Source organism: Photinus pyralis, unplaced genomic scaffold (genome assembly GCF_008802855.1).
Source record: "Photinus pyralis isolate 1611_PpyrPB1 unplaced genomic scaffold, Ppyr1.3 Ppyr1.4_LG7, whole genome shotgun sequence".
NCBI lineage: Eukaryota > Metazoa > Arthropoda > Insecta > Coleoptera > Lampyridae > Photinus > Photinus pyralis.
Genome location: NW_022170738.1, coordinates 19,684,427 through 19,711,453, shown reverse-complemented (window position 1 = coordinate 19,711,453; position 27,027 = coordinate 19,684,427). Strand labels below are relative to the sequence as shown.

The 27,027-nt window shown below is 38.1% G+C and overlaps 3 protein-coding genes across 3 annotated transcripts; 1 reads left to right on the top strand and 2 right to left on the bottom strand.

Annotated features, from left to right (window-relative positions):
* Window positions 1-1,326: 1,326 nt before the first annotated feature.
* LOC116176843 lies at window positions 1,327-2,206 on the top strand. Its single transcript, XM_031495652.1, has 3 exons — window positions 1,327-1,561; window positions 1,609-1,984; window positions 2,035-2,206. Exons 1-3 carry the CDS (start codon window positions 1,470-1,472, stop codon window positions 2,161-2,163), a joined length of 597 nt encoding a protein of 198 aa, XP_031351512.1. The 5' UTR covers window positions 1,327-1,469; the 3' UTR covers window positions 2,164-2,206.
* Window positions 2,154-2,770, bottom strand: LOC116176845. The gene has a single exon (XM_031495655.1). The coding sequence runs from the start codon at window positions 2,662-2,664 to the stop codon at window positions 2,197-2,199; it is 468 nt and encodes a 155-aa protein (XP_031351515.1). The 5' UTR covers window positions 2,665-2,770; the 3' UTR covers window positions 2,154-2,196.
* Window positions 2,771-25,637: 22,867 nt separating this feature from the next.
* On the bottom strand, window positions 25,638-26,317 carry LOC116176103. The gene is made up of 2 exons (XM_031494576.1): window positions 26,186-26,317; window positions 25,638-26,093 (listed from the first exon to the last, which is right to left on the bottom strand). Exons 1-2 carry the CDS (start codon window positions 26,315-26,317, stop codon window positions 25,638-25,640), a joined length of 588 nt encoding a protein of 195 aa, XP_031350436.1.
* Window positions 26,318-27,027: the final 710 nt, after the last annotated feature.

Genomic DNA, 27,027 nt, shown 5'->3' with positions numbered 1-27,027 from the left:
TTAAAGAAGAAATCAAATTTCACCACTTCTTTAGGGGCGGCTCCCAAACTAAACACGTACTTGGATTCTCGGTTTATTTAGAAAAAGTGCTTGTCTTGATCCCCTCTATCACCCAATTTTGCTACATGCGGTCATGTAACACCCTGTATTATATAAAAGTATCAAAATAATGAAAAATATAGTACAAATTAGTGTATTAAAATATAGGTATACCTAATAGCATAGACCAAATACAATTGGTCTATTGAGGGCTCAAAACTAAGAGAGGGATAATAAATAAATAAAATAAATAGTGAAAGGGTATAGTATAAACTGATTTTTTTATCATGAAATGAACGTTTTTAAATAATATAAATAATATACCTACCTAAAGGTAGGTACAAACGAAACTATGAGAATACGATACGTTTTAGAAGGTTCTTCCAGGAAAGAGTTTTGATAAAAGCTGGTAACATGTTATATGTTTTACGATATGAAAGAAAAACACCCTTCCAAAGAATGATATTTCATAGGTACAGTGGTACAGTCATTGACAAAAGTATAATGATCGCCTAATATGTCAAGCAGCATTATTACACAACCAACATTTGAATATATTGTGCAACTTGGAAATGCGAACCTACAAATTAAGGTATTTCCCTCTTGAAGAATAACCGACGGAGCCCGGTATATGATATGCATGTTTCGTAGTAAGCAATACAATTTAAATAAAGTGCTCCAATATAGACATCGAGCAACAAGATCAATTTCGGTATTGACCAAAAATGAATCAGCTAGTCCCTTGACCATTGGTCTACTAATTACTGGACACAGAATTGGAGAATTCGAAACCATTCGCGAGTTATCATGTACACAGACAGACTGACCGATATAGAAAGTCCAAAATCATAAACTCGCTGTTTGAAATTATCAAGCTGAAGGCATCAGCTGTCGACTCCTTACTGTGCATTTCGGCGGAAAAGTGGTACGACGCGGGTACGACAAGGCTTTCGGAGCGACTACAAAAGTGCATTAATCGTGACGGTGAACTACGTTGGAAAATAGCTAAATGGCAAAACCTCTGTAATTGGTTTTTGCAAAGTTTACTGTGTGAAAAAGAATTGTAGACCATAATTTACGGAGAACCCTCGTACATAAGATATTCTTGGAAAAGTCCCACTACACCACTGGTCCTTTGGTTAAGATGGTGTACCTACGTCTGTACGAAAAGTAATTTAATTATCAAGATACGGCGGTTTAGAGACTTAACACATACCTCTTCACAAAGTGAAAAGAACGGCGAATGGCGATTTCTCGCAATCTATTACAGAAGTAGATCAAACTTTAGTAATTGCCGGCAACTGTGAAACGAGTAGTAGTTGCATTACGTTCAAAGTAGTTAAGCTGCTCCATAGGAGTAGGTCAAGTAAACGCTAAACAACACGTAAACATAACCCAACTTATCAAAATGTTATGCTTGAAATGAAGCTATGACGAATGAATACAGATTAAATCTTTCTAAAAAAAACCTGCCAGAATTAAGAGAGCTGTACGACAGGCAAAAAGCCATAATTGAAAATAAGTAAGATAGATTTTCTTTTCCTGTTTCTAAGTCTACTTCCTTTTAAGATCGCTTGTAGCAAAATTGAAAGATAAAGGAGAAAGTGTAAGGGCATTATGTGACAAAATTGAAAAAGAAATACAACACCGAAATGATGTAGAAAGTCTCGATCTGTCCCTGTCCAACTTAAAAATTGCTGATGCAAGAACGGAGTTAGACAAACATGCTAAATATGTATGTAGTAAAGATTCACAAGTCGAAGACAGTAGGTATCGGCCACATAGAACCTTAATACCCAATGAAAGAAAGTCATTAGATCATTCTCCAAAGAAACCGATTGAAGTAAGTTCCGCTTTTGAACCGTATCTATGTCATAAACCAACACAATGTGTTTCTTTGCCAGAATCTCTGGAAATACAGCAACAACATTCACGTAAAATAACAGTAAGTTTATTTGTAACTAGTACCTAGCATTGCATAGTTTCATATTGTAGGAGGAGCGCACGAAAAAGTTCTTAGAACGCTTACGTGTATATGAAGACAGCGACAGTGAAAGCGAGGGCGAACCTCAAGTTGAAGATGAAGATGATGGTGACAATTTGATCGGTGTAAATACATTTTAAGTGATATAAATACTTTATTTTAAAAATAAACAGTTAAATTGTACTCTTCTGTAAACCTTGCAACCGTTTGTACAGGTGTTCCTTCCATTGATCCTCTGGAATGTTATTAGCCCACTCTGGTATAGACGATGACGGCAGTAATACATTCGCCATTACTTGCTTGACTTCGTCAACTTTTTCGCTGTCCATTTTGATGTCAACTGTCGAAGGTGAGGGTGTCGCCCACACCTCTCTAACTAATGCACTCGCTGCAGCTGAAATCGGTGGTAAATTCTCGTTGGTTGGTGTCTGATTATCACTGTCAACTCCACTGTCCTGTTCGTTATCACTACTCTCGTTGTCGTATTCGGGTGCTTCAAGAGGAAGGGGCTCGTAGCCATCTAGCACAACTTCGTCTTCGCTGTCGGAGTCGGTGGCCATGAAGACATTTTCGTTATTGCTTGGAAGGGTTTCTTCTACGTGGTTTGGAATGTCTGGTAAAACTTTGTCATCATTAACCATTGTGGAAAAATAGAAACTTTATTTTAATAACATAAATATTGGTTTTTTAACCTTAATTACCTACGTATATTCCATAATTATAGAGTTCAGTTTGATTGGATAATAGAAACCATTTCGTGTGGCCTTATTTGGAGGTTTTGTCAACAGAGGGAAATGGTTAACCAAACTACTACCTAAATTTATATATTCAAAAATCGAACGGAAGGTTAGTACTTGCATTGTTTTTAGTTTTTTTCCAGTTAAATGGACCGAACAGGCAGTAGTTTATTTATTTAATTTTTATTTATTTTTTATTTTTGCCTTTATGTTTTGGGGGGGTTCAGACTGGCTTCGTGGTCCAGTTTATAAAAGTGTTACGTTGATTTAAAATTTTTGCAAGTACCCGTTCAGCCAAATCTCAATCACAATTTCGTCGGACGATATTGCAAGATTTAAGTACAAGTGTCAAATAAGAATGTGAATTTTTTTAAGCTCTAAGTTTTTAGCGCATTTCCACAAAAATAAAAAAAAAATGCGCTATTGGGGCCACTTTGTCCGTCCGTCCGTCCGTCCGCTCGTTTTGCGACGCTACTAGTTCTTTATCTTAAGAGCTATTGTTCTACTTTTTTCGCTATTTGGTTCGTTATGGTGTCGAGTCTTGTACCAAGGAAGGAATTTTTTCTGTACCGCTTACAAAAAAAGTTATTGTAAAAAAAACAAAAAACCGTTTTTTACATGTTCCATAATTTTACACTTTTGCCGTTTATTAACGATCCTAGAGATCGTTTATAATTTTGCATTGCTATCTGTCGTCTGCCTGTTGGTCTGTCCGTCTGTTCCTTTGTCTGTCTGTCCATCTATCTGTCCGTGTGAACGATAACTTTGTTTAGAAATGTTCGATCGCTTTTACATCTCCGTTAGTTATGAACTAAATTGCATGAAATTCAATATGGGCATAGCCTTAGCCATATAATACGCAATGCCAAAAGTTGAATAGAATCGATTCAAAATTCACAGTGCCCTTTTCGCATCTCGACCATTTATAAACCGAATTGCAAACTGTTTTACTTATAAAAGTATTTGAATGAAATTTGATACATAGGCACTTGCAATAAAGGAAAATCAAACGCCAGTTTCAAAATTTGGTTTTGCGCATGCGCAGTGCCAACTTTTTTATTTATGGAAGAATTTAAACGAAATTTGATACATAAGCACATGGAATAAAGGAAAATCAAACGCCAATTTCAAAATTTGGTTTTGCGCATGCGCAGTGCCAACTTTTTTATTTATGGAAGAATTTAAACGAAATTTGATACATAGGCACTTGGGATAAAGGAAAATCAAACGCCAATTTCAAAATTTGGTTTTGCGCATGCGCAGTGCCAACTTTTTTATTTATGGAAGAATTTAAACGAAATTTGATACATAAGCACTTCGAATAAAGGAAAATCAAACGCCAATTTCAAAATTTGGTTTTGCGCATGCGCAGTGCCAACTTTTTTATTTATGGAAGAATTTAAACGAAATTTGATACATAGGCACTTGGAATAAAGGAAAATCAAACGCCAATTTCAAAATTTGGTTTTGCGCATGCGCAGTGCCAACTTTTTTATTTATGGAAGAATTTAAACGAAATTTGATACATAGGCACTTGGGATAAAGGAAAATCAAACGCCAATTTCAAAATTTGGTTTTGCGCATGCGCAGTGCCAACTTTTTTATTTATGGAAGAATTTAAATGAAATTTGATACATAGGCACTTGGGATAAAGGAAAATCTAGCGCCAGTTTCAAAATTTTATTTTGCGCATGCGCAGTGCCAACTTTTTTATCTATGGAACTATTTAAGTGAAATTTGATACTTAGGCGCTTGGAACAAAGGAAAATCTAACATTAGTTTTAAAATTTAGGTTTGCGCATGCGCAGTTCCAACTTTCTTATTTAGAAAAGCATTGATATGAAATTCTTCTCATAAACTGAAATTGAAGTAGCACGTCAACAATGGATTGCCCATGTGCAACGCTATCTTTCATATTTGTGGCGGGATTTTTACGATTTTAACAGAAGTTGCATCTTACAAATGGGAAATGAATGCAAGTGGAAATGCGCTTTATGTAAATCGTTTACGATTACTTTTTAACTTGTTCAGTTTTGATCGCTTCAAAAACGTGGTGTGCAGAATTTTACTAAAGGTATATGTGGTAATATCTATAACTCTGTTTTTTAACTAGGAAGACGGATTTAAAAACCTGATTTACACTGAAAATGTCACTAGAATCTAGTAACAAAAATAATAGACTCATTTTATACAGACATGTATTGTGTGTTGCGTGATGTGTTTTTCTTTCACATTTGGATAGATTTCATTATTTATGCTTTTGGGTTATTATTTGATATGAACTACTTTATATTATGCATACATCACACTTTTAAAAGCGAATTATAATAAATAGGTAATACATTGATAATAGGTAATAATGCTGCATACATTTTTTGACCTTTGAAACATTGTTTTGAATTGTAGTTTTAAATGTTTTATCACTTGTAATACTACACAATCCACATTACAATTTACAACAAATGTTAAGTTATTGAACAAATTCAGAGCAATGGAATTATATTCATATTATTAAACAGCACAGTTCACTGTTTTATGTATAAGCGATTAAGACACTGTCTTCCGAAAGTTCACTAAAACTGTCACTGTCCTCCGATCCGAGTGAAATAATTAATGGTTCTATAAGTGTATCCATTAGGCCATCCAATCTACACATCTTATTTTCTTCCTTAATAACGTGTTGCACACAATTCCGCCAATCGTCAGAGCTCACATTTGCAACAGCCTTATGACCACCGGAACGTTCCGAAGGGGTAACAATCCCAGTACTTCGATCTTCTTTAATTATATTAATTTATTATTAATTATAATAACCAAATATATACCTACATCATTATTTACGTTACCTGTGGTAGATGTAATCTTCAACACAAGCGTAGCAAAATTCATATCCGGAGTATCAGATAACATTTGTTTATAAGTGTTTATAATAAACTGCTTTTCGGAGACTGATAAAATGACCTAAGTTTAAGCGACAACTTTTTTTCAAAGGAGACAAGCTTGCTTTACTGGTACTTGGAGTTGAATCCATCACCAATGCCAGTACACTTAGGACGCGAAATATCAACTTTAGTTCATAAACGAACTGTTTTACTTTGTTAAAATTTATGCAAAAGGACTCGGAACACACGAAAACTCAAAAATAAGTATAACAGTTAAGGATGAGAATCGCGATTAAATTTGACAGTTAAATCATGTCAATAGTAATTTTACCTGGGTGTAAAACGGGCGCAGCGCGAGCCAATAGAAACTAAGATTTTTTGCGGGAACTTTTAAATCCGTCTTCCTAGTTAAAAAAACAGAATATACATACTTATGTAAGTATACTTTGAATAATATTGCGTTTATATCGCGCACCCAGTTTCCGAAACGATCAAAGTCGAGTCGTATGTTTACGTTTATCGCGTTTTTTGTCTCTCTATTCAAATAAGAACCCAATATTATGTTATGTCCGACAACTGTACACACAGGTTAATCGTACCATGATGGCAGTATAAATAAATTGTAATTTCCTAATGTAATACCCGAGCGAGCGCCACTGGTGGTGGCAGTATGATTGCAATTTGCTTCACGCGCGCGCTCTCTATTACGGGTCCCCTCTCTTTCATAGGGGTACACCGCATATACTTCTCTTATATACAGGGTGGTGACTTGCGTAACGCATCATAGGGATTTCAATGTAAAATTCATAACATGCGATTATTGGCTCCCCAAATTATTTTAGAGCAAAAATGTTTGTAGGAAAAAATTTTTTTACGTCAATCAACCCTATTAGTTTTCAATTTTTTGCATAATAAAGACGGAAAATTGGAAAATAAAACCCGCATCTTTTTCAATAATCTGCGATGCCATGGAATTTTCTAAAACAAAAAGATATCCAGTTATCAATTAGCAGCAGTTCGAAATGGCTTTTATGATCGACTTGGTTACTGTATTGCAGTTAATGGTGACTTATTCGAACATTTATTGTAAATTGTTATATTAGGAAACCGTTTTTAGTAATTTGGTCTTTCTTTATGTTGAATTCGCTGTTCTAAATATAATACTTTTTGATAGAATTTGATTTGTTTAATAGCAGACATTCCATGGCATGACGGATATTGACGTAGTTTTTGTATGATAAAATTCCATGGCATCATCGATTATTGAAAAAGATGGGGGTTTTATTTTCCAATTTTCCGTCTTTATTATGCAAAAATTGAAAACTAATAGGGTTGATTGACGTAAAAATTTTTTCCTACAAAAAACCTTAATACATTTTTGCTCTAAAATAATTTGGGGAGCCAATAATCACATGTTATGAATTTTACATTGAAATCCCTATGATGCGTTACGCAAGTCACCACCCTGTATATGGTATTACAAAATTATGTTACCAACCAAACATTATTGTGTTACCAACTCATGATTTAAAAAAAACTAATTTACAATACTTTATTAATTTTGACCTTTTCTACGCAATTCGTTACAAAAAATATTGTATCTAACTCTTTCGGAATAGTTATTTACCTAACAAGTTCGGTAAGTTAATTTTCCCGCATGAGCACTTTGTTTGCAGCACGACCGTAGGGAGTGCTGCATTTAGTGCGAATGCGGGAAAATTCTTTCCGAAAGAGTTAGGTACAATATTTTTTGTAACGAATTGCGTAAAAAAGGTCAAAATTAATAAAGTTTTGTAAATTAGCTTTTTTTTAATCATGAGTTGGTAACACAATCATATGTTTGGTTGGTAACATAATTTTGTAACTACCCACTTTTAATAATGCACTGGTCACATTTAAAACTTCCACATCTTTGGTTAATACATATTTTGCCTTTGCAATGAGTGCTACTGGTCACGGCATTGCATCGTTTGCACTGAGTATCTTGAGTTGCGTAAATACACTCGTTACATTTAAAATCCTTGGAAGCTTTGTGTGTGTTAATATGTGCTTTCTTAAACTGCATATGCGAATAGTTGCAGAATATCACTGGTCACATTTTAAGACGTTTTAACAATAAATTTTACTTTTTCTTGAGTTCCAATTCTGAAAAATAATTTGATTGCGTTATAAGTTCTTGTTTATACATTTGCGTAAAACTTAGTGTACGTCTGTTTCCGATTAATCGCACTAAATACCCTCAACCCACGGTTTAATTGATTTTACAGCAGATGACAGTTAACCATGACATGACGTTCGTTGACTTCAATAAGTACTACCAACCGAAGAACGCGCATAACCCCTTCTCTCCAGCGGAAACTAAAAAACAACGCGATGCGGGAAAGTCGTTTTCCCGTGCATCGAGGATGCTTGGAAACATTATCTTTCCATTCAATGAGTACAAAAAGAATTTTTTCTATTTCGGTGTCACAATGATGATTTTGTACAACTGTTTTCGGCCGAAAACAGTTGTACAAAGACAGTGATTATAGTCGTTTTTTTTTTGGTAACTCATCTCTTAAGTTGGCAGTTACTAGTTAGTACAAGTAGGTACTTCGTTGGGTACTTCCATGTTTGAACTTCAAAATGTCAGTCTTACTACGCTACCAACCTAAAACTTAACGGCATAAGAAGTGTTCCCAACATAAAACATGTTAGTTCTAATGTTCCCTATAGTTTCTGATAATGATTTTTTTAATTAAATTAAAGCACCGAAATAGAAAAAATAGTATGAAAAACGCGTGTTACAATGCTTTATTGTAATACTCCTATCTTGCGGACACTCGTGGCTACGCTTCGCGTCGCCACTCGTGCCACAAGATAGTCGTATTACAATAGGTCGCATTGTAACACTTGTCTTTCAATATACTATTCCCACATTCGCACTAAATGCAGCACTCCCCAGCCCTTCCTACGGTCGTGCTGCAAACAAAGTGCTCATGCGGAAAAATTAACTTACCGAACTTGTTTGTTGTTGAGGGAGTAATTTTAAATGTAGTATAGGATACACCGCTTCGCCTCGCCTGGCGATATCTTCCTTCGCCCCGGAAAACAACCACTTTCCCGCCTTGGTGTACAAAGTACTATATTATACAGTGTGTAAAGCGATGGGATATACAAGAGGGAATTTTTTCTGTAAATATTGATTTATGAAAAAAATTTATTCTTCATAATATGTTTTGCTTGCTTTGAAAGTACTAATAACGCGAGTAATAACGTTTCGATTGTTTGTGGTTTGATAGCAATACTCTATCTTAATTATAATGTAGAATGATAACTTTCAATTAAAAAAATTAATTTTATTATTTTTCCAGATTTCTATAAATAAATTTTAGATTATCGAAACGTTATTGGTACTTTCAAAGCAAGCAAAAAATATCATGAAGAATAAATTTTTTTCATAAATCAATATTTAAAAAAAATTCCCTCTTGTATACCCCATCGCTTTACACACTGTACATTGGAAGAACTATCTTGACCTTAGTTCCTCTTTGAATTCACCCTGCACCCTTCTTTTCTGTTTAAGAACCTTTGGACCTAATTCCCTAGGAAGCGTATGCGTAGTCCTCTTAGTCATTCTCTAATAGAAATGTTTCTAAGGTTTTTGGCACCACCCAAAGAGACGTTTCGGACAGAACTTCGACTTCTTTAAATGGTATCCTCTTACAACACATTGCCATGAAAACTCAAACTGCAATCAACTCCTACGGGTATAAGAGTATAATGTTTGAATATAAAGGAATAATAGCTTATTGAGTGCGTTCACCAGAACCAACTGTTTGCAAACCGTTTGCGCTTTTTACATAAGCATTGCTAATTGCTAATTGTCAAACTGTTTGCAAGCGGTCGCCATTTTTTTAATCATAATTTCAGAGACTTGTTATAACTAGACCGCGCGTAACGTAGATTTTACTATAAACGCCTGTTGTCAAGATAGGATAGGCAACCAACTGTTCATCGCGGGGCAGACGTACGTTCTGCAGCTTGCTTTAGCCAAAGAGTACAACGAACACTCTTTGCTTTAGCCATGTTTATTCTAAATTTAAAATTTTAGTAGCAAAAAAAGATAACATATAGCTGTTAACTGTTTTAATCGAATTTATTGGTATTTTATTTGAACTAAATTGGTATATAACTGCCTAACTCTAGTCCTAATTTGATTTATATGTGTATTTTGGTGGTGAACGCGTATGGGAAAATATACTCTTAAAACTAAAGATGCAAGTAGTAAGATATGATTATTTAGCGGATTTTGATTCAATATATGCCTATCCAAAAACCCAAATGGGCTGTAACTGTTATTTATTTTTCTTAGACTGCTGATAACCATTTTGTTTACAACGCGGTGTGGTGTGGATTGAATGAAAAACCTGAACACATTTTCAGCAATTTGGCAAATTTTTAATGCATCGCTTGATACGTGCAACAATCCTCCACGATTTTTTCTAGTTAAAAGCTTTGAATGACTCTCTGATGCGAATATCGCATCTGCACATATGGAATATTTAACAGACTTAGCTATTTTTCTTGTAACAAAACCTGAAATATACTTAATATTTTAAGTGAATGGGAAAGTCGAAAACGCTCGGTATTGCATTATTGTTTAACACCTTCGTAGGTACCTTTCTAAAATCGGCTTCATTCCCCGCAAATGCACTATGGTGGAGTAAATTTTTCTCTTCGAATGGCTCTGATCCATTGGCCCTTTAAACTTTTATCCGTTGAAAATCAGCATATTATTTAAAAATTTATCGACAGAGTACATGTTGATAGGCATAAGCTAACCTAAGTTTATTGGTTTATTCTCAATAGAAATTTATCTGTTCACTAATTCGAGCTAATCACGAGGATGATTAATGAACGGAACATCCAAAATAACAGCTTATTTCATTATATTGCATATCATCTCAGCGGTTTTTGCCCCGCGGTGCATTGTGTGTTGCATACTGTGTCGACAACACCTTAGATACGTTAAGCCATTGAATAAATTATAAAAACACTATAAGAAGCCTATAACGCTTATGGAAGAAAGCGCGACAAATCCCCTTGCACCCGCATTGGTTGTGATCACCGAACTATCTTTGCGGTAAATAGGAGGAAAGCAAATTCTCATTCTTCTCAGTTCAAGAATCGACACTATTGACAGTGTTTCCATTATATTCTCAGTTCAATCTCTGTCGCGCTTTATTTCCACGGGCTTAGGCTTCTTATAGTGTTTTTATTCAATGGTTAAGCGCAGTCTAGTTATAGCAAGTCTCTGCATAATTTAAACTCGCTGAAAATCACAAACATTTTGATCGGGCATGCGCATTTGTCCTAAGCGCGCAATTTGCCTGGAAACCACACATGTCAAATTTAATTTGAGTGAATTCTGAAAAAAACCGTTTTGTATTCTTTTTGTACATTTCAATAAAAATATGGCAACCTTTCTACAGCTTAAATACATCCTACTATACGAGATGAATTGAATTGTCATATATAGAAAATCAAGATGGGAGTATTAACTGCACATTCACTGGATCCTTGAGTAAATATTTTTATCCATAAATTGTACCAGCTTTGTGAGAAGTTTTTATTTTCAGATTGTTACATTTAATAAATTTAATAAACTCACCACATAAGTATACTTAGTCATTTTAAGGAAAGATCGAGAGAAAGATTTAAGATTTGTATAGGTGAAAAACGGATAGTTAGTGTTGCAAGGCAGGGTTTGATGGACAGCAATCTACTAGGGCACGAGCAAATCGTTTGTGCCGTTTTGGAGCCTTCATAAACCGCATATGAAGGGGTCAGTACAAGTCCCACTGAAATCGAGAGCACTCAGCCAGTATCTGATATAGGTTGTAGAGATACTTGTGTTAATCATTAGTAAAGAGAGAAGAGAAGTTTGGTGTGGAAAAATTTCACTACAAAGTTATTACTCGCCAAGGATTGAAAATTTGACTTTTGAGATTCAAAAAGGAAAAGAAAAAATTATTGGTCAGAAATATAAGACATGTTTCAAGGAAAAGGGCATGATGTGTCACATCAAGACTTGGATCGGAAATTTCGGGATAATTATGAAACCCTTGTCGACAATAAAAAGAAAACTGGTCGTGGTAGGCTGAAGTAATGTTAAAATATCTTATTTTTTGTCTGGCAACTTTGTCGTGGGCTGTATACGTTCGCAGTTTCTTGCGTTTTTACGGATTAACAGTGCCATTTATTAATAGGAAAAAGCTCTATAAAATGACACAAAAAGTAAAAATGACTTCCATAAGAAAAAACAAAGCTGATGATGGTTAATTGGAGACGAAACGTCAGACCTAAACTTTAAAACTATAAGCATCTTGTATACGGAAAAAGGTGGTCACAATGACGTGACGTTTATTTTGAAATGTCTTTTTAAATAACTTAGTTAACAAATAAAAACGATTTTGTAAAATGTCATTTTTTTCTGGATATCTCCGGAATTTTTTCAGTTTCAAAACGACATTTTGTTAAGTATCAAAATACTCAACTTTGCCAAATTTAAACTACCTACTTCTATTTCTTACAATTCCCGAGATCCCCATGGTGGCCCTCGAATTTGAATCAGCCTGTACACATGGAATGCTCCCATCTTCATTCATAATTCAATTATTCGATTTATCTCTTACAACTTTAAAGCGCATTGTGTGCAATGTGCAATTATACAATTTACTCCAATTTTGCGCATAAACCTATATGCCGATGGTTTAATCAAATATATATTCCTTACAAAATTACAAACATGTTTGTGACTTTCAGCGAGTTTAAAATGCGATTCAAAAAATGGCGTCCGCTTGCAAACAGTTTAACAACTAGCAACGCGTTCAGTAAACGTACTTATGTAAAAAGCGCAAACGGTTTGCAAACATTTCGTTCTGGCAAACGCACCCTATCGTTCACCAGCACCTAAACAGTTTGTGTTTGCAAACGTAATCAAAGCGCAAACACGTTTGGTTCTGGTGAACGCACCCAATATCGCCACAAATAACATAATATACTATGTTGTCTGTGATATCGTATAGGAAATGAAAATATATGCAGTTTTAGACTATCCATTTATTTCATGGTAATAGATTAAAACGGTAAGCTTTTAAATTTTTTAATAACTACTACTCATCTCTTTTCCCCAAACGGGGAACATAATAATAACCTGCGTTCGCTTTGATCTGCCTAGTCAAGGCTCCGCCTTCAATTCATCATCACCAAACCAATTTTCAATGGCTTGATTACCTAATTCTCTACCAAGGCGAGGTATAAAGGTCACACCACTCTTCATTCCACCTATACACGATTCATAGACACCTTAAGTATGTAATACTATCTTAGATAACTACCAAAAGTAAAAACTATCCAGGGCGGTACCTCAGTAGCACGAACTTGTAAACTAAGATGGATTGCTGATCAAACAGTTGCATAGAGGTAGAAATGGCCCAAGCATGGGCTCCGCCATGATGTGCACGTTTTAGTTATTTTCTAAGGAATTTTTCCTAGTGCTCAAGTTTTGAGACTATTGCAGCCTTGGAAAATGACATATGTTACAGTAATTTATTTAGAAAACGTGAGGTTAATGCTTGTTTATTAGTTGATTTGAATTTTGCGCCAAGTAAGTGCACATCATGGCTGCCCCCATGCACGGTCCGTATACTAAACGGTTGCCTCCTTAGACCATATAGTACATGGACTGCTATTAGTCCTATGCTTTCAATACAAGATGGGTGGTGACGTGGTCACGGATAGAGGGCACTGTAGTCGTGGGTATGTTAAAGTCACTAGATATAGAAAGTACCGCAATCATCCGCCATTTTTGGGCAAATTTGCTGCCAACTTAAAAAAATTGACAAATAAAATTTGAATAGCTGTCATTTTTTATAACCTCACTTCATAGTACTGTCATGTTTTATAAAAATATATACAGATATCTCCAAACAGGTGGAACAATCCCTAACATTAAAGTTACTAGAATCTGGTAACTTCCGCCATTTTTGGGCAAAAATCATGCGTTCTCTCTCTAACACACGAGCCCAATGGATTGCGGTACTTTCTATATTTAGTGACTTTAGGGTATGTGAATCTCAGGGTAAACTAAAGTCGTGTAAACACTACTAGGATCGCGTAAAGAGTGGCTTTTATATTAACTGCGTAGTACGGCCGTATGGGAAGCTTTAAATACTATTGATTATCGTCTATCCGTCCACAAGTAAGAATAGGTTTGCTTTTTGGCATATCTAGGCGATTAATTCATTGACGTTTGTTAATTTATAGGTTGACAGTCTCAAATCGTGTCTAATCGAACATTCGGAAAGACTCGTTTACCCTGCAACTCACATACCCAGGCGATGTCCTTGACCATATTTTCGTTACAATTAGCAATCCATGTACTATATGGTCTAAGGTTGCCTCACTTCCATACAACCAATAAAACGCTCTGCCGTTGTGACGTACTTGAGCCCGCAATAAGCCCCTCCCACACACAATCCGCATGTACGAGTACTACATGCATTTGGTAATCATTCTAAAGGCAAAAAAACTTTATTTGGACGTTACCACAGTGGCCAGTGCATAATATCGTCGACGTTTGGTACATGTTTATTTACTAATAAAACCACCGTTTTACTTATGGAATGAAAGGATTTATATGCATACCTACTTAATTATCTTTGTATATAAAATTCTTCTGTACGCGTGTTTGTGACTGAACTCCTCCTATGTGTACCTATTCTTGAGTCGTGCACTTACCAAAAGAAACAGCAAAAGCACCTTTCAAGTAATATTTGGATCATGAACAGTCTAAAATGAAGCACATGATTCGTGGGTACACACATACACGGTACGCTACCAGGTTAATTTATACTTATAGATAACCAATAATCAAATATCTTGAAAGAAAATTAACACAATAATAAAAAAAACGTTGCAAATGAGGGTGAGCGACGCATACAATACACCTGTGCAGTGTGCACGATGGCAATTGTACAAACGTCAAGCTTACAGAAACGTTAGAAACTCTACGACAGGCGGCTAGAGTACGTCACAAGCGGTAAGTTCCCCTCTCCCTCCGCGCCTACAAACTGCACCGAGTGACGCAACCGTTTAGTATACGGACCGTGGCCCCCATGTATAGTCAATAAAATGAGTAAGTTCGCATATCGGATTAGCGCTTATATTCACAGCGCGCATGAGGTTATACATCTTTCCTTATTTAAAACATGACATTTGAGGTAGAGGGCAAGTGCGTATCAAGTTTTACGAACCGCGGGCGGTGAACTAAGAATTACACTGGACGTTACAGACGTTTAAAATGGAGGTTGTTGCAGCAAAAAGAGAAAGCAATAGTTAAGGTATGTTGGTCTCGGAATGGGAAACACCCACTTAAAAGCGTCAAGCCAGTGACACTCAAACGTGTTTTAAGTGGGTGTTATGGTTACTCTTTGCTATAAGCATGGATGCGCCTACAACTAGGCACCTACTCCATCAGAATAAAATTCGTAAAAGTATTTAAAACCTCATCTGATTTCACGTTAATGGTTTTCCATATCTATCAGCCCCAATGTGAGGTATAAACAAGTAAGTAGTGCGAAAATGTTTATTATCTAATTTTATTGTCCGTACTCGTACACGACTTGCAGTACCGATTTCTAATGCTACGTTTACACGCTTTCGTTCAAAGCGACATTCAACGGGCACGATCACGAGCACGAGCATGTAAATGGGTTGCTCGCCTCTGCTCACCGTTTTTTCCAATAAAAGTAGGTACATATGTCAAATCGAACGGAACAGCTGCAATAACATCTACGTCCGCCATGTTTGGTTGTGAGCTTGTTCTGAGTTGTGCTCAGACGCGTGTGAACAGTTTGCTTTGTACGCGGGGATTCGCCAAGCAGCTTACTGAGATGCTTGCCAGGCTGCTTGCCGCGCGTGTAAACGTAGCATTATACGCAGTAAACTTCTCCATACACAAAAATAAAAGATGAAAGAAAGTTTAATATGAATGATGAATATAGTTTCTCATTTTGATAGGACTAAGTCAAAAAGGGTAGCAAAATAAAATTCAAGATGGCGGTCCCTGATATGTCCCCAATTAATAAACAAAGGTTGAGGCAGTATTGAACTTTTAAGGTATGAAGTTGTTCTATACTGCTCCTGTATTTACCTTACGAATTAGGAAAACTGCTGGAAAACCTAATTCGGAGTAGCCGGCAGATTGCTCGAAGCTGATCTAAGGAAATGTCAATCTCTGAAAAATGTTTACATCAGTCCAGGTTCGAAAACCCGACCTTCGGCTTTATAGCCCAACGCTCTACCATTGAACCACAAAGTCGGTATCAAATGCGCTAGCGTAGCCACTTTGTCCGTTCGTCGGTCTTTTGATTTTTAAAACCTGTAATTTCAGATTCGTGATTTTCATGTTCAAAAACCCCCAGGTACCAAATTTCGTCGAAATCAGATTTTTTCCCCAATTAGGGGTGCGTCCTCTATGGGTAGGAATTTTGGAAAAAATGTTTCAAACTCGGAAAGGGGATACCTCAAAATCAGGCTCAAAATCCTACAAAGACGTGCCAGCAGTCGTTGTAACTCTTCTGGTTGAAAAAAGTTAAAGAAGAAATGCAAGTTTCACCACTTCTTTGAGGGTGCTTCCCAAACGAAACACGTTAGACCCTCGATTTATTTGGAAAAAATGTTTGTTTTATCCCCTCACCCAATTTTTTTTACATACTCATATGTAACATCCTGTATACTGGAGTGTGTAATGTGTATAAGAGCAAACATTGAAATTTTTGAGGTACACTCTACGCGCCATTAAATTTTAGTCTACATCGTCCGCGCCGTATGATTCACTACAAATGCGAAAAGAAATGTCATATTTGATCCATCCCCGGCAACTATTTTAGAATTCAGTCACGATGAATGTATGCCATAATGGTCCGTCTCACCTGGCGTGGTTGTTGATCAAAATGATCATCCGAGCCTGTACTTTAAAGTCAAGGTGAAACAGACTATAGTGGCAAGGATACCCTACTCGCACTCGGGCGTCTCGGGTTCGCTTCTTTGTAAAAAAAATTATTTTTTTTCAAAAATGTATACCTACCTACTCAATTCAGCAGAGTTGGACATTAGGTTATTTGTAGGTTTAAAATGTTCATCTTTTAAGGCGCGTCCAGACTTGAGCACGCACGCGAATGAGGCAGCCCGAGGACACATGAGCACGTGAGTGTGGACGCCGAATTAAGGCTGATTCTCACTATACATAACGTTTCCATACCATATCCATTCCATAACCATTCCGTAAATTATTATAGGCTACGAAATTGACCTTTAAGTGATATGAGCGTAAGACATTCAGTCGCGCGCTAATACACATTCGCCTTCCATATGTGAACGGAAAGTAGAATGTGTATTAGCGCGCGGCTAAATGTCTTACGCACATATCACTTAAAGGTCAATTTCGTAGGTATAATAATTTACGGAATGGTTATGGAAAGGATATGGTATGGAAACGTTATGTTAAGTGAGAATCAACCTTTAAGGCGAGGCACATGCCTCAGATCGTCCTCGGTATGTCCATCGTCGGTCGGTACATCAAAGAGATTCGTCCTCGGTGCGTGCGCGGTACGTGCTCAATGTGGACGTGTTTTCTACCAACACAAATAACAAATTTACAACGAGAAAACTCGCACTAGCATACGCAACATCGTCAGCCATTGCAGTGCCCGAGGACGACTGGAACAGTTTCAAACATGTGGCTCGCTTTGCCTCGTTCGTTTGCTATTTTGCATCTCCCAAAGGCACCTCGAGGCAATCTATACATACCGTGCGTCCTCGGGCTGCCTCATTCGCGTGCGTGCTCAAGTCTGGACGCGCCTTAACATTTTTCTTAAAAACAAACCTATACGAAAGTGTTTCAGACATGCGCAGTGTATGTTACCGCGAGGAAGGCTTAGACAAACACGTGTCATAACTATCAGACCGTATAGGGAAAACGCAAGGATGCTATATACTTGGATGAAAAAATAACTGGATTGCTAGCAAAGTCAAATTCATGAAGCTCTACAGCGCCATCACAGAGCAGTTGTGCGTTTTGTGAAACGAAATTTGACCCACGTCAATGTTACGAGATTTAATTTGGGTGTTTTATAGTGATTTTATGTAACTTTGTGTTAGTTAGTTGTGTTACTTTTATATAATTAAATAAAAATGAGACGCTGAAGTTGTTTTGTAAAAAAATTCACAGATTTCGCAATCCTTGCAACATTGGAAAAATGGAAATGATAACCGTATAACCAATACAGCCATAAATAACCCTTATTCACACGGAATAATCTTGCTCAACTCCCTCACAAGCTCGCTCGTGTCGCAAACGTAAACTTTCTGAATAATAAGCGGTGTAGCATACTTGTAATCCTATCACGGGCGATGTGCGAGAATTTTAAATTCGAATTAACAAAACCCCTGCGCACTGTTAAGTAAGTACCGTATCGACAGTATCCGCGACTCTTCCTGAATCTACCGATTGCAGTCGAGTACGGTACCATCAACACTAAGACGCGACACCACTGTCTTTTTTCTGCTTCACAAATCTGGTAACTTCATACCCATACAAAACATAAACATTTCCAATGCTAAAATGTTATGAATGTGATGCAGTCTATACCTAACCTTAAAAACAACGACATTAAAACAGAAACGTTTTTCGCGTAGGTAAAAGGCTAATTCTTCCTTCAATTTTCCCAAATACATCAAATGAAAATGTTGATAGTTTCTCCGAGCGAGACCAAGTTGAAGAAATTTCCCAATAACCCTATCTTTTTTCGAAGAAAATTAACACTGCAGTGTTTCAAAAACGCATTGTGATAAGGAGCTCATTAACATAATTTAAAATACAAATGAAAGTGGTGCACAAATCGAAAAATCAAAGCATGCGGTGCGTCTGGGTCTAAATACGTTTCTTTTAGAGAAAAAAATACTATATCTGTTCATACTATTACTTATAATGTTCCGTTTTTCGAAACCGTCGAAATCGACAAAATAAAAAGGTTCATTTTACAATAAATCAGATACTTATGCCTTGGAATTACCTAAAAAACAGCGATCACGTTTCATTATTTACCTTTGACGTATATTTAATTTAATTTATGTGGCGAAAATGTATTTTCCCATGTTTTTTCCCTTTCCCGCCGTTAACTTGCCACACTGTATTTGGTAAACTATATCACTAATTAATCTGTGACTATATTAACGTGAAATGTGTAGTCGCGGTTTTAATTGTTTTTCCAAATTTGTTATATTAAATTGTGATGAAATTGGAACAAAGGTATTTCAGGAAAAAATCATTTATGGAGACCCACCTCAAGGAACGAAAGAAAACGTTCTATTAAACAACCAATTTTGTAAAAACAGACATGTTTGGTAAGTAATCAGTGGAGTGTAATGCGAACAATATTAATCTACTAAATTAGACTTTGGAGGATTTAAAAGTGATAGATCGTCGATTTATGCAAATTGTAAGGGTGAGGGATACCGTTGCAAAGACATTTTGATATATAAAAGCAGTTCACAACATATAGAGTCTATCAGACACAATGAAGCAGTTTTACGCAACGTGTGCTATCCTGCTAACAGTAGTATCTATGGCGATTGCAGACGAACGCAACGAGGTGAGCATGCAACGAATAGTAGGTACGGTAAGTGTACAAAGTCCAAAAATTTGTAGGTCTCCCATAAATTGATGAGTTTTCCTGATTATAATGAGCAAGTGAAAGGTATAATTGAAGCTGCGGATGTATCTCCATGGACAGTCCTCACTTTTGGTAGATATCTATAGCAGTATTTTACTTAATGCGGCTAATGTATTTTTTATAGGAGGAAAGAAGAGGGGTGTGAGTTTTATACCTCGCCTTGGTAGAGAATTAGGTGACGACAACGCAGAAAATTGGTTTGGTGATGTTGAATTGAGAGCAGGCAGAGCAAAAGAAAATCAAGGTTATTACTTTGTTCCCCGTTTAGGTAAAAGAGCTGTCTAATAAGTACCTATTTAAAATTTCAACAAAATTTCTGTTTAATCTATTACGAAAATATAAATGAATAGTCTAGAACTTGTTTTTAGTACCTACGATATTCCTAGGGGGGGGGGGGGGGTCTAAAGTGTTCCTACCCTTAATGGTACTCCAGTGAGTGGTCTTGGCCAAGAAAATCGCTCCTCCCCATCCTTCCACCGAACCCTTTGTAAGCGAGATCGGTTACAGATTCTCAAATCTCGAGAACCCAGTATCGGAAAAGGTACTCATAAGTCAAAAGTGGAAGTTCTGGCCCAGACGCACCCATTTTTGGCATATAGTTTCAATTTGCTTCTACATGAACAGCGTATTGTTATAATTTGAGATATGCTTTATTAAGGATCCACAGGTTCGCCCGTCCGTCCGTCTGTCCGTCCGTCCGTCTGTCCGTCCGTCCGTGTGTGCTCTAACACTTTTTCAAAGTGGACGATTGTGTTGAAGGTGTACGGGTACTTTGGATATTAAGGACAGACGCTATTGATTTTCAGGAAGCTGGTTCAACAGGTACAAAAGTTATAGGACTTCGAGTAAATCCGGAACAGGAAAAACTGCGGGCTCAATATAATAGAAATCAACATATTTCATTCCCTAGGTCATGTATCGAGTTCGGACTTTCCCTACATTATTCTCTATCACTCTTAGATGTGTAATAATTTAATATAGCTCTTCTCTGTGGTATAGGTCGAAAGTTTTAGAGCAAAATGTAGCCAAAATTATACTTTATACATGAATTTAGAGTTTTAAAAGGTTTCAAACGCATTATCTTGATGCTGAAAGAATACATCACGTGCACATTTGATAACCGCATGTGTGTAATTTAAAGATGTTAAATTATTTTTCTGAGGCCACATGGATTTTGATCAAAATATGCCAAAATCGTTATTTATGCACCAAGATCGTTGGGAAAAAGACCAAGAGCATCATCTCAATGACCAAAACATGAATTTGATCTATTTCTGGCGACTACATGGATTTTGATCAAAACATGTCAGACTCGTTATTTATGCACCAATCTCGTTGGGAAAAAAGAGCATTATCTCAATGACCAAAATTTGGATGCATTTTTGGCGACCACGTGGATTTTGACCAAAACGTGTCAAAATCGTTACTTATCCACCAAGATCGTTGGGAAAGGACCAAGAGGAATATCTCAATGACCAAAACCTGAATTTGATGCATTTTTGTTAACTATAATGTGTATTGTGTAAGTTTTCAAGTGTATTTCAGAAACCGTAAGATATAGTTCATAAGACATTAATTGTATTTCAGATTAGTAAATTAGATTTCAGAAAGTGTTAAGTGTGATTCATGATAGCAAATTGAATTTGAGAAATCATCACATGTAATTCGGATTAGTCAACTTAACTTCAGAAAGCGTCAATTGTAATGCAGATTAGTGACAGTTGTATGTCAGATAGTGTAAATTGATATTTAAGGCCCATTGTCACATAAAGGCCGATTCTCACATAAGCGACGCGTAGTAGCGCGTAGCAAGGCGTCACTGCAAGGTTCAATTCTCACATTAGCAGCGCGGCGCGGCGCGGCAAATTATCCTTTTGATGAGAGAACAAATGGCCCGGTTTAGTCCAGTTTTAATTTTTAAAGCATGGCTTAATCGAGTAGTTCACCTAGTGATCATCAAATGATTGCTTTGGCAATGTTGATGGAAGTTGAACGAGAAACTAAAGAAAGAGAAAAGAGGAAATACTAGGTGCAAAAAACTTATAAAGCGCGTTTTTCTGAAGGCGAATTGCATTTATTGAGAGTCTATTAGAATACTATAAAAGTCCGAATAGTCTTTCATAGCAACAATTATTTCTTTTAATGTACACTGAACTTTTTCTACAATTATTGTCAATAAAACGTTTTTGTGCGCATGTATGCATCACCACAGCAGCAGCAAATGCTGCTTTTCAATTCTCACATAGCAGCGCCGCCGTAGCGACGCGGCCAATGAAAGGATTCATTAGACGCGGCATACAACGCTCATGCATCGCTCTGCCGACAGTTAGATTTTGACGCGCCCCGCTGCTGCTGCAACGCGCTGCTATAGTGAGAATTATTATTATTATTCGCCATTTACAAGCACGCAAACTGCTGGAAGCAGCAAATGCTGCGCTGCGACGCGCTGCTACACGTCGCTTAAGGCCCATTCTCAAATAAGCGACGCGTATAGTCCGGGAGCCAGCTGCCATTTTTCATGACCAATAATAAGAAAGCTGAAATTTTGTAGTATGGTTCATTTAGTATTGCTAATAAACGTAGTGAACGTCAGCTGGCCCAGTAGCGGTGGGTGTAGTCGCGGCAGTCATCCGAAGATGTATAATTATGATGAACAAAAGAAAGCTGAGATTTGGTTTGTAGGTTGATTACTATCTAAATTAACGGAAAAAAGTAGTCAGCTGACTGTTTGGTGGTGGGTTGTACATCAGCTTCACGTCTTAACATGCGAAAAATGTTTAGGTAGGTATTTTATTTTATTTTCTAAGTTTTTTATTTACCAAACGTTACAAAATTCTCTTATTTATTATTCTCCTTGGTTACCTCATCACTCTGGTTACGTCGTTATTTCGTTACCGCCACAGGAGCCCCCCGCGGAAACCGGAGGTTAGGGTTGACGGAATCGTACAGAACGACCAGAACGAGTCACATAACTAGGTCGTTGGTTTTCGACATTTGGAGAAGCTGAGAGCTGTGCAGGTAAAGGAGACTCGGTATCAAGGAGATAAGCAGGTTTTACTCGATCGATGCTCACACGGATGTCCTTGTTGTTGTAAGAGATGGTGACGGTCTTAGCATCTCTGCAAACGACTGCATATGGACCACTGTACGGGGTTTGCAAGGGCCGCTTAACGGTGTCGTCACGTAAAAATACGTGTGTACAAGTCGCTAGATCTTGGAAAACGAAGGTTTTTGGATTCGCATGACGAGATGCAGGTACAGGCCGTAAATCAGCCATACGTTGTCGCAGGCGAACGACGTAGCTTGCGGCATCTTCTTGACGCTCGGGAAAATCGGAATAAACCAAAAATTCGCCGGGCAATCGAAGTGTTTGTCCGTAAACAAGCTCGGCTGGGGAAACTCGGAGGCCCTCTTTGACAACGCTAAGGATTCCAAGTAAAACAATGGGTAGCGCCTCAAGCCAGGAAGCTCCGCGGTGGCACATGAGCGCTGCTTTCAATTGTCTATGAAATCTTTCAACTAGGCCATTTGATGCTGGGTGGTAACTGCAGATGCGTGATCGTTCTGTACCAAAAACAATGTTGAGGGCACGAAAGAGGGCAGATTCAAATTGTCTTCCCTGATCCGTGGTGATCCTCGTAGGGGAACCAAAACGAGATATCCAACAGTTCACAAAAGCTTCAGCGACTTCTTCAGCGGTAATAGACTTGAGAGGGTACACTTCAGGCCATTTTGTATACCTATCTACAGCTGTCAAGCAATAGCGATAGGGTCCTGCAGGTGGAAGAGGGCCTATTATATCAATGTGTACATGCATAAATCGATTAGAAGGCAGGTCGAAGTTCCCAAGTGGTGCATGGTTGTGCCTTGATATTTTGGCGCGTTGACATTTTTGGCAAGCTCGAGCCCAGGTACGGCAATCTTTCTGGACTAGAGGCCATACGAAACGTTGGGAAACCAGCTTCGCCGATGTTCTGGCACCAGGATGGCTGAGGTTGTGTAGAGAATCGAACACTGAATGTCGCAGTGACACTGGAATGTAAGGTCTATGAATCCGCGTTGATGTGTCGCAATAAAGTTGAATATCTGAACCGGGAACTTTAATCAACTGGAGTCTGATGGATGTGTTACTTGCCAGAAGCTCTTGAAGTTCATTGTCTTCTTTTTGATGACGAGCAAGTGTACTCAAATCAACTGCAGGAGCTCCAACGGCAGATAAAGAGTCAACGCGAAATAGCGCATCAGCGACAATGTTGGCGGAGCCATCAATGTGTCGTATATCTGTGGTAAATTGGGCGATGAAAGTTAGTTAATTCTGTTGTACTGGAGGTAACTTTTCTCTGCGTTGATTCATGGCGTAGATCAGCGGTTTATGATCGGTGAAAATCGTACAATTCTGGGCTTCAAGAATGTGACGAAAGTGTCGTACGGCGGCGTAAACAGCGAAAAGTTCTCGATAGTAAACTGGCCACTGATTGACGTTTTGTAAGCTTTTGGAAAAAGAAAGCTAACAGTTGCCAGGAATCGTTGACACGCTGCTGAAAAGCAGCTCCAATAGAAGTGCTAGAGGCGTCACAGAAGAGAGCGAGTTGAGCATCGTGATTGGGGTGTGCAAGAAGCGTAGCATGCTCAAGATTTTCCTTGCAAGCTTTGAATGCGTTGTCCATGTCCGTTATCCAGTTCACGATCTGATTACCGCGAAGTGTAGACAAGGCAGCGTGGATTGGAGCTTGATGCTTTGCCGCAGAAGGAAGAAATTGTCGATAAAAATTAATCATACCTAAGAAACGACGTAATGCTTTTGCGTTGTTTGGCCGGGTAAAATTTCGAAGAGCTTCAATGCGGTCCGGGTGAGGTTTGATGCCAGCCACAGATACTTCATAACCCAAAAACGTTACGGTCGACGAGTTGCCAACAGTCTTTGAAGCGTTTACCAGCAGACCATAGTCGGAGAGGCGTTTAAAAATAGTGCGAAGGTGATCTTCATGTTCCGCGGCATCTTGGGAGAAAACTAATATGTCGTCTATGTATGGAAAACAAAATTCCAGGCCACAGAGAACTTCGTCTATAAATCGTTGAAACTTCTGTCCGGCGTTACGCAAACCAAAATGGAAATTCATATAAGCCAAATGGTGTTGTTATAGCAGTGTTTGGAATGTCGTCGGGGTTTACAGGAATTTGGGTATATGCCTTCACTAAATCAATGACGGAGAATGTTGTGCTTCCACGAAGACGATACGTAAAGTCGTGGATGTGACGTACGGGATAGCTGTCTGGTACAGTCCTAGCATTAAGAGCGCGGTAGTCACCGTAGGGTCTCCAACCATCCGTCTTCTTTGGAACCATGTGAAGGGGAGAAGACCAGGGTCCTCCGGAACGACGAGCAGTCCCTTCGCGTATCATGTTTTCGAATTCATTCTTGGCAATCACCAATCGATCAGGAGCAAGACGTCGAGGACGACAGACGACAGGAGGTCCAGGGGTGGTTTTAATAAAATGCACTGTAGAGTGTCGGACTTCTCTGAGTGTACCAGCTACAGCTGGTCGAACAAGCGTAGGGAATTCGGCTAATATAGAGTGACTATGCGAATCAGAAATAATTGTCTTGACACTAAGCTGGATAATATTTGACCACTTACACGAAATTGAGAAATTAGTAATGCTGTCGATAAGGCGCTGATGGCGACAATCTGGTAGAAGTCCAAAATGTGCTAGGATGTCTGATCCAATTATAGGGGTGTTGACGTCGGCGATTACGAAATTCCATATAAATGCACGTCGAAGTCCAAGATCAAGATTGAGAGAAATTATTCCATATGTGTGAATTGTGGAGTTGTTGGCAGCGCGTAGTTCGTAACTGACTCGACAACGACGATCCGGTAGTAATTTTCGCGGAAAACAACATATATCTGATCCAGTGTCCAGCAGAAATTTAATTCCTAACTTACGATCAACAACTAGAAAGCGGCTTCCTCCAGTTGAACAGCCGGCTGCCGCCATTACTGACTGCCGGTGGAGTTTGTTGAATTGAAATAACAGGGTTTCGTGCACTTGTTGGCTTGGTCACCGAATCGTCGATGGTACCAGCAAATAATTGTTGATGAATTTGTGGCTGACGGAGAACGATGTCGATTTTGACGGTTAGTTGAGGGGGTATTACTCCGAGATCGCATAACTGAGATCTGTCGGAAAAGTTCGTCCAAACGCTGAGAAATTAGGTACCAGGTGTAATGGAAGCAGCGTGCACTTCTGCGGAATTAGAAGCAGTGTTAAAGGTCGTACCAGGCTGAATCTCTATGATCTTGTCCGCTGTAACGGCGAGCGTGTCGGTAGTAAGACCGGTTTGACCGATTTGAGGTTGTAACATGGCTTGAACGTGCGCAGGAAGGCGTTGCATCCAAATGGTGCGGAGAAGGTTGTCTTGACCAGTGGTACTGCCGACTAGAGATCGCAAATGACGGAGAAATTGAGAAGGAGTACGGTCACAGAGTTCTTCTTCGACAAGGAGTTGTCGTACACGACGCTCTTCTGAGACGGACAGACGACGTATTATTTCAGTCTTGAGGGTGGTGTATGGATTATCAGCAGGAGGAGTGGTGATCAAATCCTCGACTTCATTTGCGTACCGCTCATCCAAATGCGATATCACATAGGAGTATTTAGTAGACTCCTGAGTGGCACGTGCAAGCGTAAATTGTGCTTCAACTTGGGCAAACCAGAGGTTCGGTTTTCCTTCCAAAAAGGAGGTAATTTTACACTCACCCGGTTAACTTCCAATGGCAACGCCGGTTGTTCATTCTGATGATGTTGCTGTTCCTGCATTTGACGAAGTTGTTGCTGCAGTGCTTCATTTTGGTGCTGGAGTTGTACCAATTGTGTCTGTAGAAACTCCATGGTTCGTGAAATATATCCGTAAGGAAAATCTTTCACCAAATACGACAGGTAAAAGTCACCGTGACACGCACAAATATAAAAAAAATATAAATTAACAATTTAAACGCAGAACTACACAAACATAATGCGGATCACGTCGGAGTCACCAATGTGGGTTTTAGCGAAACTGAAGAAATATTCGTAGACAAATGTTAAAAGTAGCTAAGTTTTTTATTTACCAAACGTTACAAAATTCTCTTATTTATTATTCTCCTTGGTTACCTCATCACTCTGGTTACGTCGTTATTTCGTTAAGCGCGGTTTAGACGCTACGATCTTGGCTTCGATAAATCGTAACGATCTGATTGTCCAATTTATCGTTCAATAAATCGAAAGAGTGCGTATACTGTTTACATGTAACGATTTCTTGTTCCAATCTCATTGTCGATCACGGTTTAATACAGTTTTTATTTTTTTACTTTTCAACTTGTCTTTTGGTTCTAATATAAATTACACTCGCATTTTATTGCTTACATTGCTTGCTTACAATAGACTCTTAATCTCGATTATGATTTATGAGTAGCCATGTGTCGCTAAATATTTTTTTTGGGTGCCCAAACTTGATCGCAACTCGCCAAATGTAAAACGTGTACGCTAGAGACAGTCTAAGTAGCCCAAATGGATACAAAAATGGTTCACGTCGGCAACATTAATCACAAATCGTAGCGATA

What these genes read in the sequence shown, in the direction of transcription:
- LOC116176103 (XM_031494576.1), bottom strand. Translation starts at nt 26,317, where the DNA reads ATGGAGTTTCTACAGACACAATTGGTACAACTCCAGCACCAAAATGAA. An exon ending in TGCCATTGGAAGTTAACCGG is followed by an intron (nt 26,094 to 26,185) that starts GTGAGTGTAAAA and finishes CGTGCCACTCAG; the next exon opens with GAGTCTACTAAATACTCCTA.
- LOC116176845 (XM_031495655.1), bottom strand. Translation starts at nt 2,664, where the DNA reads ATGGTTAATGATGACAAAGTTTTACCAGACATTCCAAACCACGTAGAA.
- LOC116176843 (XM_031495652.1), top strand. Translation starts at nt 1,470, where the DNA reads ATGACGAATGAATACAGATTAAATCTTTCTAAAAAAAACCTGCCAGAA. An exon ending in AAAGCCATAATTGAAAATAA is followed by an intron (nt 1,562 to 1,608) that starts GTAAGATAGATT and finishes CTTCCTTTTAAG; the next exon opens with ATCGCTTGTAGCAAAATTGA. An exon ending in AACATTCACGTAAAATAACA is followed by an intron (nt 1,985 to 2,034) that starts GTAAGTTTATTT and finishes TTCATATTGTAG; the next exon opens with GAGGAGCGCACGAAAAAGTT.